Source organism: Ruditapes philippinarum, unplaced genomic scaffold, assembly GCF_026571515.1.
Source record: "Ruditapes philippinarum isolate M1 unplaced genomic scaffold, ASM2657151v2 ctg15324_1_1_1_1, whole genome shotgun sequence".
Lineage (NCBI taxonomy): Eukaryota > Metazoa > Mollusca > Bivalvia > Venerida > Veneridae > Ruditapes > Ruditapes philippinarum.
This window is the reverse complement of record NW_026858694.1, coordinates 25,688-39,847: the sequence shown is the minus strand read 5'-3', so window position 1 is coordinate 39,847 and position 14,160 is coordinate 25,688. Positions and strand designations below refer to the sequence as shown.

Below are 14,160 nucleotides of genomic sequence, written 5' to 3'. Positions count from 1 at the left end.
AGGTCAGAAAGAGAAGAGAGTAAGGAGCACAGAGAAAGATTGTAAATAACTAGAGAGCTTGTTTCCAGGAAATTTATTGAGTAAAACAAATACATATAAACCTGTTTTCTGAGATAACAACAAAATAAAGTTAAACGTAAATCAAAACTCAAAGTTAGCATAACACATGTTACACAAATATAATGTGAACATTTGGCTTTTTAACATTTTATGTGCTAGAAAATACATCTTGAAATACTTATAAGCAAATATATAATTTACCCCGGAATGATAATGAGTATTGATTTCAAATAGTCATAAATATTTTTTGGAGTTTGATACTAAATTATAAACTAATACAGTTATGATTTTTCAAAACAGCAATCTCAAAAGTTTCCTTAAGCTATTTAAAATCAATATTATAGAAATCAACATTATTGACTAAATAAATTACATTGTAAACGTATTCTTATTATTTTATTTTTATATTTTAAATATATACTATTTGTATAAATGTTTTAAAAGAACACAATCCTTTAAATTCTCAAAGGAAACTTTTCCTCGACTTTTTTTCCCCGAGAGATTTTACTGAAACGGTGATACATTCCCAAAATCACATGCATATGTCGTTAAAATGTTTTACACATTCAATCAGAGATTCGCCGAAATTGAAGAGTTTTTAACATTTCATCATAATAATTATACTCATGATCACTTGTATCGGAGGCGTTTTTAAATTTTCGAATAATAACAGTTCTACTACTTTTTTTTTTGTTGAGCAAAGTCTATTGTTTCATTAATGAGAGGTACATTTTCGCCAATATAGAAACATCTTATGAAACCTGTTTGTGCATTGTTTATTATAGATTTTATAACCTTTAATTTTATTTGCTATGGCTTTTGTTTCAATATTGTATTCTACATTTAACAAACTTATAGGTCGCCAGTTACTTAATATTTGCGTGTCTTTATTTGTTTTGGTAAAAGATAAATAATACTTTGTTTCTGTAAAGTTAAAAGATTACCTCTATCATAAGAGTAATTTATATATTGAATAAATATGTGTTGATATCAGACCAAAATTAACGTAGACTTTAGACATAAAGAAATAAAAAAAATAAAGTATAAAGATAAGATTATTTACAAAATAAGCAGATACTCGAACAAAGCTTAGTAAACATACAAATGCGAGCGTTTTATAACCAGAAATAATATGAAGACGAGAATGATCTTGTTTCTACATATCGAGAAGTATTTATTATAATTGTAATGCGAGTCTTGTTCAAATGTAATCTGGGCGTAGGGATTTTCATAATACAGGATAAAAATAGACGACAAAATTTAAATAGTATGACAGTATAAATGATGAAATAAATAAACATAAATTACAAATTGATCAATCTGAAACTTACCAGACTGAATTACTGAAGGCTCTGTAGTTGTTGTTGTTGTTTCTGATGTTGTTTTAATAGTACTAGTTGTAGGTTCTGTAGTTTTACTTGTTGAAGACTCTGTTGTTGAAGTACTGGTTGTAGGTTCCTTAGTTGTAGTACTTGTTGTTGGTTCTGTAGTTGTAGTACTTGTTGTAGGTTCTGTAGTTGTAGTACTTGTTGTAGGTTCTGTAGTTGTAGTACTTGTTGTAGGTTCTGTAGTTGTAGTACTTGTTGTAGGTTCTGTAGTAGTAGTACTAGTTGTAGGCTCTGTAGTAGTAGTACTAGTTGTTGGTTCTGTAGTTGTAGTACTAGTTGTAGGTTCTGTAGTTGTAGTGTACTAGTTGTAGGTTCTGTAGTTGTAGTGCTAGTTGTAGGCTCTGTAGTTGTAGTACTAGTTGTAGGCTCTGTAGTAGTAGTATTACTTGTTGGTTCTGGCCTTGAAGTGCTAGTTGTAGGCTCTGTAGTTGTAGTACTAGTTGTAGGCTCTGTAGTTGTTGTAGTACTTGTTGTTGTTTCTGATGTTGTTTTAATAGTTGTAGGTTCTGTTGTTGTAGTACTTGTTGTTGGTTCTGTAGTTGTAGTACTTGTTGTTGGTTCTGTAGTTGTAGTACTTGTTGTAGGTTCTGTAGTTGTAGTACTTGTTGTAGGCTCTGTAGTTTTAGTACTTGTTGTAGGTTCTGTTGTAGTAGTACTAGTTGTAGGTTCTGTAGTTGTAGTACTAGTTAATGGTTTTGTAGTTGTAGTGCTTGTTGTAGGTTCTGTAGTTGTAGTGCTAGTTGTAGGCTCTGTAGTTGTAGTGCTAGTTGTAGGTTCTGTAGTTGTAGTACTAGTTCTAGGTTCTGTAGTTGTAGTGCTAGTTGTAGGTTCTGTAGTTGTAGTGCTAGTTGTTGGCTCAGTAGTTGTAGTGCTTGTTGTTGTTTCAGTAGTTGTAGTACTAGTTGTAGGCTCTGTAGTTGTAGTGCTAATTGTAGGTTCTGTAGTTGTAGTGCTAGTTGTAGGCTCTGTAGTTGTAGTACTAGTTGTAGGCTCTGTAGTTGTAGTACTAGTTGTAGGCTCTATAGTTGTTGTAGTACTTGTTGTAGGCTCTGTAGTTGTAGTACTAGTTGTAGGTTCTGTAGTAGTAGTACTAGTTGTAGATTCTGTAGTAGTAGTACTAGTTGTAGGTTCTGTAGTAGTAGTACTTGTTGTAGGCTCTGTAGTTGTTGTGCTATATGTAGGTTCTGTAGTTGTAGTACTAGTTGTTTGTTCTGTAGTAGCAGTACTTGTTGTTGGTTCTGTAGTTGTTGTGCTAGTTGTTGGTTCTGTAGTTGTAGTACTAGTTGTTTGTTCTGTAGTAGCAGTAGTTGTTGTAGGTTCTGTAGTTGTTGTGCTATATGTAGGTTCTGTAGTTGTAGTACTAGTTGTTTGTTCTGTAGTAGCAGTACTTGTTGTTGGTTCTGTAGTTGTTGTGCTATATGTAGGTTCTGTAGTTGTAGTACTAGTTGTTTGTTCTGTAGTAGCAGTACTTGTTGTAGGCTCTGTAGTTGTTGTGCTATATGTAGGTTCTGTAGTTGTAGTACTAGTTGTTTGTTCTGTAGTAGCAGTACTTGTTGTTGGTTCTGTAGTTGTTGTGCTAGTTGTTGGTTCTGTAGTTGTAGTGCTAGTTGTAGGTTCTGTAGTAGTAGTAGTTGTTGTAGGTTCTGTAGTTGTAGTGCTTGTTGTAGGTTCTGTAGTAGTAGTACTAGTTGTAAGTTCTATAGTAGTAGTACTTGTTGTAGGCTCTGTAATTGAAGTGCTAGTTGTTGGTTCTGTAGTAATAGTACTAATTGTAGGTTCTGCAGTTGTAGTACTTGTAGGGTCTGTAGTTGTAGTGCTTGTTGTAGGTTCTGTAGCTGTAGTACTAGTTGTAGGTTCTGTAGAAGAAGTACTAGTTGTAGGCTCTGTAGTAGTAGTACTAGATGTTGGTTCTGTAGTTGTAGTGCTAGTTGGAGGCTCTGTAGTTGTAGTACTAGTTGTAGGTTCTGTTGTAGTAATACTAGTTGTAGGTTCTGTTGTAGTAGTACTAGTTGTGGGTTCGGTAGTTGTAGTACTAGTTGTAGGCTCTGTAGTTGTAGTACTAGTTGTAGGTTCTGTAGTTGTAGTACTAGTTGTAGGTTCTGTAGTTGTAGTACTAGTTGTAGGTTCTGTAGTTGTAGTACTAGTTGTAGGTTCTGTAGTAGTAGTACTAGTTGTAGGTTCTGTAGTTGTAGTACTTGTTGTAGGCTCTGTAGTAGTAGTACTTGTTGTAGGTTCTGTAGTTGTAGTACTTGTTGTAGGCTCTGTAGTTGTAGTACTAGTTGTAGGTTCTGTAGTAGTAGTACTAGTTGTAGGCTCTGTAGTAGTAGTACTAGTTGTTTGCTCTGTAGTAGTAGTACTTGTTGTAGGCTCTGTAGTTATAGTACTAGTTGTAGGTTCTGTTGTAGTAATACTAGTTGTAGGCTCTGTAGTTGTAGTACTAGTTGTAGGTTCTGTAGTTGTAGTACTAGTTGTAGGCTCTGAAGTTGTAGTACTAGTTGTAGGCTCTGTAGTAGTAGTACTAGTTGTAGGTTCTGTAGTTGTAGTACTAGTTGTAGGTTCTGAAGAAAGTGTACTTGTTGTAGGTTCTGTAGTTGTAGTACTAGTTGTAGGTTCTGTAGTTGTAGTACTAGCTGTAGGCTCTGTTGTAGAAGTACTAGTTGTAGGTTCTGTTGTAGTCATACTAGTTGTAGGCTCTGTAGTAGTAGTGCTAGTTGTTTGTTCTGTAGTTGAAGTACTTGTTGTAGGCTCTGTAGTAGTAGTACTAGTTGTTGGCTCTGTAGTAGTAGTACTTGTTGTAGGTTCTGTAGTTGTAGTACTAGTTGTAGGCTCTGAAGTTGTAGTACTAGTTGTAGGCTCTGAAGTAATAGTACTAGTTGTAGGTTCTGTAGTTGTAGTACTAGTTGTAGGTTTTGAAGAAAGTGTACTTGTTGTAGGTTCTGTAGTTGTAGTACTAGTTGTAGGTTCTGTAGTTGTAGTACTAGTTGTAGGTTCTGTAGTTGTAGTACTTGTTGTAGGCTCTGTAGTTGTAGTACTAGTTGTTGGTTCTGTAGTTGTAGTACTAGTTGTAGGTTCTGTAGTTGTAGTACTTGTTGTAGGTTCTGTAGTTGTAGTACTAGTTGTAGGTTCTGTAGTTGTAGTACTTGTTGTAGGTTCTGTAGTTGTAGTACTAGTTGTAGGTTCTGTAGTTGTAGTACTAGTTGTAGGTTCTGTAGTTGTAGTACTTGTTGTAGGTTCTGTAGTTGTAGTACTAGTTGTAGGTTCTGTAGTTGTAGTACTAGTTGTAGGTTCTGTAGTTGTAGTACTAGTTGTAGGTTCTGAAAAAGGAGTACTTGTTGTAGGCTCTGTAGTAGAAGTACTAGTTGTAGGGTCTGTAGTTGTAGTACTAGTTGTAGGTTCTGTAGTAGTAGTACTAGTTGTAGGTTCTGTAGTTGTAGTACTAGTAGTTGTAGGTTCTGAAGAATGTGTACTTGTTGTATGTTCTGTAGTAGAAGTACTAGTTGTAGGTTCTGTAGTTGTAGTACTAGTTGCAGGGTCTGTTGTTGTAGTACTAGTTGTAGGTTCTGTAGTTGTAGTACTAGTTGTAGATTCTGTAGTAGTAGTACTAGTTGTAGGCTCTGTAGTTGTAGTACTAATTGTAAGTTCTGTAGTAGTAGTACTAGTTGTAGGTTCTGAAAAAGGAGTACTTGTTGAAGGCTCTGTAGTTGTAGAACCTGTTGTAGGTTCTGCAGTAGTAGTAGTACTAGTTGTAGGCTCTGTAGTAGAAGTACTAGTTGTAGGTTCTGTAGTTGTAGTACTAGTTGTAGGTTCTGTAGTAGTAGTACTAGTTGTAGGTTCTGAAAAAGGAGTACTTGTTGAAGGCTCTGAAGTAGAAGTACTAGTTGTAGGGTCTGTAGTTGTAGTACTAGTTGTAGGGTCTGTAGTTGTAGTACTAGTTGTAGGTTCTGTAGTAGTAGTACTAGTTGTAGGCTCTGTACTAGTAGTAGTAGTTGTAGGGTCTGTAGTTGTAGTACTAGTTGTAGGTTCTGTAGTAGTAGTGCTAGTTGTAGATTTTGTAGTAGTAGTACTAGTTGTAGGGTCTGTAGTTGTAGTACTAGTTTGTAGGTTCTGTAGTAGTAGTACTAGTTGTAGGCTCTGTACTAGTAGTAGTAGTTGTAGGGTCTGTAGTTGTAGTACTAGTTGTAGGTTCTGTAGTAGTAGTGCTAGTTGTAGATTCTGTAGTAGTAGTACTAGTTGTAGGCTCTGTAGTTGTAGTAGTAGTTGTAGGTTCTGTATTTGTAGTACTAGTTGTAGGTTCTGTAGAAATAGTACTATTTGTAGGTTCTGTAGAAATAGTACTAGTTGTAGTCTCTGTAGTTATTAAGACCATATACAATCAATTAAGATTAACAAATTGTGTTATATTTTAGAGTTGACTACATTTCTTTAAAATACTTAGACATTCAACTTAAACATTTATGTTGGCAGGAGAATTTTGAATTTCAGATACATTGCCAGCCTCTTAGAACCATTAGGCTTGGATATTGAAATTTTGTGATTCACTACGTAGACTTGAATAATAATTAACTATTGTTGCATATTACTAATATAAGACATATACCTAAGTTCACAAGGATGTAACAAATAAGAACTCGGAATACATATGTCATATTGATGACTTTTTGTTGACTCTGAAAATAGAAATTATAATGATTATTCAAAATGTTGATTAATGGTGATCTTTGATACTGTTCAAAATCTTCAGAACAACAACTTTTGGAAGAGAAAACTTTATTTTGTTGACGTGTTTTTGGAGGAATTGATATCTTTGCTGAAAAGAGGTAATTGCTCTAATGAGGGCGGCTTAACAAACGTTGCACTGAATAAAAACCTATGAATACTTTATTAACCAAATAGCTGTTGCAAATGTATGTTAAATTCTTTTGGCATTCTCAGATAGTGATAGTAAAATAATGAAAAGGAGTGCTACCTCGGAAGCAAGAATATTGTATGGACATTGCAGGCTCGGTTTGATTATGTCTGTTCATGACAGATAATGTAAAAATGTAACATCTCTCATCCCCCCTAGCTCAGGCTTAAGCAGTTTTCAAATCTCAACACTAACATACTGGAATCGATGATCCCCGATCGTGTTGGTTTGAAAATTGCAAATTTTACGACAAATTTGCTATAGTATGTAATTATTGAAGGGTTATAAACTTTGTCTGTTATGGCGGTACTCAGGAATTATTTCAGATAAAGTCTTTAAAGGTTTTTTAAAGAAAAACAACATGAGCATTGCATATTCATAACAGGAGAACATCTAACGGGAAAAAAAACATTTCCTTTAAATATCGGCGGTAATAAATTGAATAAAAGTATACTGTTTTGTTTAAGAAACATGTAGAACGTTGTGATCCCATCACAGATGTAAGTGCACTCTATACAAAAATCATTCGGTACATACTAAAGCGGAATATAGAATATGGTTTGGACTGAAATATAAAAAGGAAATAGGAAACCTTTCGATGTTTTTAATGTAAGTATTTCAACAGTGTGGCTGTTTTACAAAAGTTTTATCAGAACACAATATTTTCCGGTATAGTGACCTAATAGTTTCAAAAAAAACTGAACTGAAAAACATTATTTATATCCGTTACTAAGTATGTCACAGTAGGTTTTTGCGCGGAATCTTATCATATGGGTGTACTGGTGGGCAAATAGATACATAAACATATTGTCAGAAATTTTTGATATTATAGTTAACACTTTAACATTACAATGATTATAATCAAATTTGGTTTCCTTCGAGTGTCACATGAAAGAACATTTCATTTATACATGTAATTAAGTTTTAATGCCCTCTCTACTTGAAGAAATGAAAAGACTAAAGAACAACATGTGTAACATCATGGCAGGTGAGCAAAAGCTTATGTGAGTCTGGCATTTTCAATTAAGTTTGGCTCACGTACAAACCTCAAGGTTATTCCATCTAAATCGGCTGCGTTAAAAAAGTGAAAAACACTTTGCTTTGAAAATAAGGTAGACAACATGTCAACCTGATAAAGATTAAAGATAACAGATGTCAGACAAAATTAACTTTACCATGAAGGGAATTCAAAAGAAGTAATATGCAACCAGCTGGGTTATCTTGGTTCGTTTGCGTTATTTGAAAGCAGTATGCGTATAGATCTACAATGTTAACTTTTAAGAAAATTAAAAAAATCTGGTGACTTAAAGTTGGCAACTGTACAAATCAAGTTATTTAAAAAAAACATCCATAACTATAGTCAGAATATGCAAGATTTTCATTTTCATGATATGTTATGTATCATTTTGTAAAAGGACAATGAGATTTTTTAGTAAAGAAGAAGTAGTTTATTGTGAATACGATTCTCTTGTCTCTTATCAGTATTTTGTAGAATATATGTGTACACGTTTTATAAAAGTGTTTGTTTAAACTGTGTTTACTCAAATCATTAAATGAAATAGATATACCACCAGAAGCTTAACCTGTGAAAACCAGACAAGATTATTCTATTTATAGCTCTGGTGGCAAGTATGTGCATCGAAGCGAAACGTGCCGACCATATGCACGACTAGGGATGGTACTGATCATTCATGTAAAGTTAAAAAAAATACCATCAGTAGTTTGCCTTTTGAAGGCTGGACAATATCTTTCTATTTTTAGCTCTTATGGCCATTTTGTGCAGCGAAGCGAAAAGTGCCGCTGATGTGCTAACAATTATGGATGGTACCTATCACTCCTGAAAAGTATGGTTTAAATCTCACTAGTAGTTTGACCTGTAAAGGCCTGAAAAGATTTTTCTATTTTTAGATATGGCGGCCATTTTTGCAGCAAAGTGGATCATGCCGGTAACACAACCAGAGATGTTAATGATTACTCCTGTAAAGTTTGGTTGAAATCCCACCAGTAGTAAGGCCGGACAAGATTTTTCTATTTTAAGGTCTGGCGGTAATGTGCACAACTAGGGATGGTACCGATCATTCCTGTAAAGTTTAGTTGAAATTCCACCTAAAGTTTGACATGTAAAGTCCGGACAAGATTTTCCTATTCTTAACTCTGGTGGCCATTTGGTGCAGCGAAACAGAACGTGACCGTGATGTTCACAACTAGGAATGGTACTGATTTCACCCGTTAAGTTTGGTTAAAATCCCATCAGTAGTTTGACATGTTAAGGCGGACAGATTTTTTCTATTTTTAGCTATAATGGCCATTTTTTGTGCAGCAAAGCGTAAAGTGCTGGTGATGTGCACAACTAGGGATCATTCTTGTATAGTTTGGTTGAAATCCCACCTGAAGGCCGGAAAAGAGTTTTCAATTTTTAGCTGTTATGGCCATTTTGTACAGCTAAGCGGAACATGCCGTTGATGTGCACAAGTAGGGATGGTACTGATTACTCCTTTAAAGTTTTGTTGAAATCCTACCAGTAGTTTGACCTGTGAAGGCCGGACAAGCTAAATGCGGACGGACGGACAGAATGTCGGACGGACAGACGGACGCACAGACAGACGGCGAATGCAAAAACAATATGTTTTCCAAAAATTTGGGAGACATTATAAATAAAGACACTCTGTAAATATTATTTTTCCATCAAATGGAGTGTTTTATTCAGAATCTGCAAATGAGTGTGTCCTTATGTAGAATCTACAATTTAGTGTACTAATTTTGAATCTCAAATTGAGTGTCCTGATGCAGAATCTACAATCAATTGTGTGTCCTTATGTAGAATCTACAATTGAGTATCCTAATGCTGAATCAAATATTCTTTTATGTATGAGCTCGAAACACTCAAACGAAATTACTGTTTTGATTTTTATATAAACTATAATAGACCTTTTTAATATATCAAAAATGCTTTTCTGGTATCAATTCATTGTAAATGTATACGTTTATATCATCTTTTATTATTTAAAAAGCTTAATATCAGTGTAAGAGCACTAATATCAAGCTTGGTCTATTCGCCTGGATTTGTAAGTATCAGTGAAGTTCTATTTATAATTTCTTTGAGCTTATCAAACTTAGGATGATGTCATGAACTTCCCATCACCCTAGAATCACAGTATATGAACGATTTGAACCCCAACCGGATCTTGTGAGAAGATGTCAGTGTCAGCAATTTTCTGTCGCTTAACTTATTTTGCATAGGTATTTATGTCGATACTTATGGACGTTAGGTTAGTAAACCTATATTGTAGAAGAGAAACTTTATTATTTTATTAATAAACGTCCAAGTTATGCAAAATATAAATGTTAGCACTAAGGCTATAAAATAATCGAAACTCACGAACAACTTTCAGGTGATCAACACAACAAAAATCCGTCTTATGTCAAGGTTGATTTAGTTAAACATTTGGTTGTAATATCGAACTAATAAAGCTATCAATAACAAACGATAATTTAGTCATCTGCAAAAAAATATTGCTGTATTTTGAACATTAAATTAAGAGTTTGACCATGGTGGTCAATTCCGTAAACTGAACGTTACTTGCTTGTGATTGTGAACCCCATTTGTAAGTTCACAAATTTTATCTGTACCCTGACTTGTGAGTATTTTTAAAGATTTAATGCAGAAAACGTTTATGATAAAACATGGTGTCAACACTTATTCCACAGACCCAGCATTCACGTTGTGTTTTCATTGTCGTGCTTTTAGTGTTGTTACAATAAGCTACTGTCAAGACCCCCGACTACAAATGATTAAGTTACCTTATGTATACACTGGCAAGAATTTAAATTATTTAAAAATAAGTGGTAATAAACTTGTATGAGTGAAAACTACCTTTTAGGCATTTAACAACAATAAACAGGAAACTCCTTAAAATGATTTATAAAAGATACACTATGCTCAAATTTTATATTTTTAAATATTAATATTTGCTACACAGTCTCTTTATCAATATAGAACAAACATGTTTTGACTACACACAAAGTAGATATTTTATGTTTTAAATCTACACACTAAAGGTGGACACAATAAGAACATATACTGTCATTAAAAAACTGGCAATTTTTTCAAGAAAAGACCAACTTTACTTGACCTGTAATAGGATATGCAGCTTCCCACACACAGTTTGTACATTCTTTTAAAACAAGACATATTCAGGAAGAATAACATAGATTTCAATTTATTTCTGGGATGAAAATATTTTACTCTAAGATGAGCATAGTATATATATTCGTACCTGTCAGGAATAGATAGTCAAGGCATTTCTGAGAATATAAAACCGTGTTTTAAAAGAATAATGAGATTCACGGTAGGTGTATAGCTTTTCAATATGTTGAAATAAGTTATCTGCCAAAAAATCCTGTGATGATCTTTCGACGTAACGTTATACATGTATAATTAATAGTAGACGTTTATAGTACTTATGATATAGCTTAGCTTTATACCTTTCCAAAGAAAAATGAATGGTAAATGAAGATGTGATTTATTTGTTATCTTATCTCCTTGCTGTTATTTCCATAGACAATGAAAACATGATGAAGCTCCATTCGTGTGCAGTATTGGTTAGTTCTATAGATCTAACAGATGCGTCATGCTCTTGTGGCATAAAAGCTTCTGCACGATAAATTTGGAACAAATGACAAAAAAAAGAAAAAAATATAAACAGTAACTCGCAAACTATGGTTCAGTGAAAAGCGCATGTAGGGTACAGATCATTTAAATTGTTTAACAAGGTACAGTTATCAAAAAGTTCGCCTCTATTATTTACTAAGTTTTATCAATATTCAAAGATATCTATACAAGTGAATATGGTAAACACAATAAAGTTAAGATTCAGATATGTGTTATAGTGAAGTAAAGTAATTTTATGCATAAATTTGCTTGTATAATCGGCATGTGTTGATAAAAACAAAACATGAAGCGAAAAGCACAGCGTTTTATGTGCATATATTTAACGAAGCATGTTATGGATGCATGAATAAGCAAAGATAAACTATTTCTTAATATGATTCAAATATTTACATAACTTCACAGATTAAATGCAAGCCGTCTTTAAAAGTTTTATGTGTCATCCCGCCTGTTTGTAAGTAACTGATGTTGAGATCTTCTTACAATATCCGGTTGGTGAACAAATCGTTCATATACTGTGAGAATAATACACTTTGAATGACAAAATCGTACTTATGAATTTTGCAGTTTGCGGAGAACAGGGCAATGTTTATACAGAAAAGTAAAACCTCTCAAGGTTATTTAATCGTAAATAAAATGCGGTAATAATTATATAACGAATCTTCCAACATACGATTTACATTAAATAGTCGACTAAAATCCACATTGTATCAGGTATACGCATTAGATAGTCAACTACAATTTGATTGATTATCAAACAAACACATGGATATTAGATGCAGTATTTGAATTTATAAATAGCATCGGACGTTTCCACTAGATGTATTTTATACTACCAACATTTAATATACTGCAATATCTCCAATTTGACCTCTGTTCGTTAGTCTGGTCTTTCCAATATTTCTTGTCTTCTTTTGATATATATTTTATATACATATAATATTTTTATGGTTAGCTTGAAATAGTTAATTTCTAGACTCTTGCTAAATTTGCTTTAAGTGCCAGTCTAAATATAAATATACTTATTTAGTTTCATTTCTAATTTCTTTTTCTTTCTTTTTTTCATTGTTTATGTTTAAACTAAATCTTGCAATATTCTTACTTAATAATTTAAATTAAAAAGCTATCCTGCCATATATGTTTGTGTAAATATCATTTGTTATCTAGGGAGAGGAACTATATAAGTTTTTTTTCGTTCTAATCCCTTTCAATTTATGTAACAATTATACATATATAAAATGTAAAATATGTAAAATATTGAAATAAATATGTCTAAACTAACTACCGTTTGACAACACCTCATTGCTGCTGTTATAAGATTATTGTTTAGTGTTGTATTAGTATCATTTTCTTTCTTGAAAGTTCGTAGATTAACAGGTGTCTTTTTTAAAAGATTTATGATTAAGAAAAGTACGTTTTTCCTGTTTATTAACAAGCAAGATGTACTCTATCCTTTATTCAGGATCAATATCTGTGTTACATAATAAATTTCAATTGTAACTTAGACCTTGTATTAACCAGTCAACTGTTTTATAAAGTGTTTTATTAACTTTGGTTTTATTATCTACGGATAATTTGCATATCTTTTGTTATTACCAAAATATGTCTAAATCATATTAAATTTTATAAATGAAATAAACGTTTCGGGGATGAATATGAAATATTTTACATCCTTTTACCACACTATTCAAACAACTGAAGTAGCCACCAATACTTTATGATATCAATAAAAACTAGAGCTATGTCGTTGAATTTTACAATACTGTAAAAAATTAATTCTCTTTTAGCACCGCAATGTATAGAAGACTAGTCTCGCCACAATTCGTAGTTTTTCATCTACTTAACCTTTAACTAAAGCAAAATATTCAAGTTGAAAAGGAATATAACTGATCTTGGGACATAGTACAGATGCCTGTGTTTTACCTACAGGGGTTTACATACAGCTATTAAATACGCACAATTTTACCTCCGGATTATCTTTCATGTCAACAACATTAACAATGTAAGTGACGTAAACCTCACATGGACCAACAAAATTAGGGATTATGTTACCTTTATTTACATTGCATTATTTAATTCCCATGGATATCGAAATTAACATCTCAAATTCAATATCACGCACTGTATCTCTTTTTTTGCACCCGTTTGTGGGCAAAATATAGAACAGTATCATTTTAAAATACTCAACAAAACTTCCTAGTTTAAAATAAATATGTACATTTGCATTAAGAAAAATATTTATTCTTCAATTTACATAACATCTCAAATTCCATATCACGCATTTGTTTCTCTCTTTTTTGTGCCCGTTTGTAGGTAAATTTAGAACAGTATCATTTTAAAATACTCAACAAAACTTCTTTGTTTAAACCAAAATATGTATTTTGCATTAAGAAAAATATTAATTCTTCAATTTACATTTATCCTTTCCTAACAGACTTTTTCATAACTGTATTGATTGTGTAACTTTTCGGTGTAATTACCTGTATGATGATTGAGTAACCTGTATGATGATTGAGTAACCTGTATGATGATTGAGTAACCTGTATGATGATTGAGTAACGCGTGTACGTACACGTTCAACCCTTTGATCTCAAAGTTTCTTAATAGAAATGCCATGCTTTATGTTTGGTTAGACTTTATTAATTAATTAATTATTTTAACCAAATCTTACGAATCTAAAATTAATCATTTTAAAGCAAATATTCTATTTAAATTAAGTTCATGTATATAAGGTTGCCATGAAAATATATGATAGTGTTCACATATCTCTTTTTTCTATCATGTAATACCGTATACGAATTATTTAACTGTTGCAAATAAAGGTCAATTAATCAACAAAAACAACACACTGTGATTTTGATAATGAGTATACCAATGATGATGATAATTATGATAAAAACAATAAATTATTGTAAAAATGATTTTAAATAATAAAATATAACAATATTACTATAATACAACCGAAATGCTTCCACATGTAATAATAATAATAATTAAAACAATAAATTCATTACCGTTATCATTTTGCTACGATTAATAATAAACATAATTACAATAAAAGTTGGAATAACAAAATTTTGATACTAATGTCAATTTATTTCAAAAACGACAATAAAAATATAGATATATAGAAAAAA

At 32.5% G+C, this 14,160-nt stretch overlaps 1 protein-coding gene across 1 annotated transcript; it reads right to left on the bottom strand.

Moving 5' to 3' along the window:
- Positions 1-1,391: 1,391 nt before the first annotated feature.
- LOC132753974 (mucin-2-like) lies at positions 1,392-13,007 on the bottom strand (the record flags this gene model as incomplete). Its single annotated transcript, XM_060744548.1, is given in 3 exon segments — positions 1,392-1,751; positions 1,754-5,795; positions 12,990-13,007. Coding segments are annotated over 3 exon segments (4,420 nt in total), but the record flags the coding sequence as incomplete, so codon positions are not given.
- Between the last annotated feature and the right edge of the window lie 1,153 nt (positions 13,008-14,160).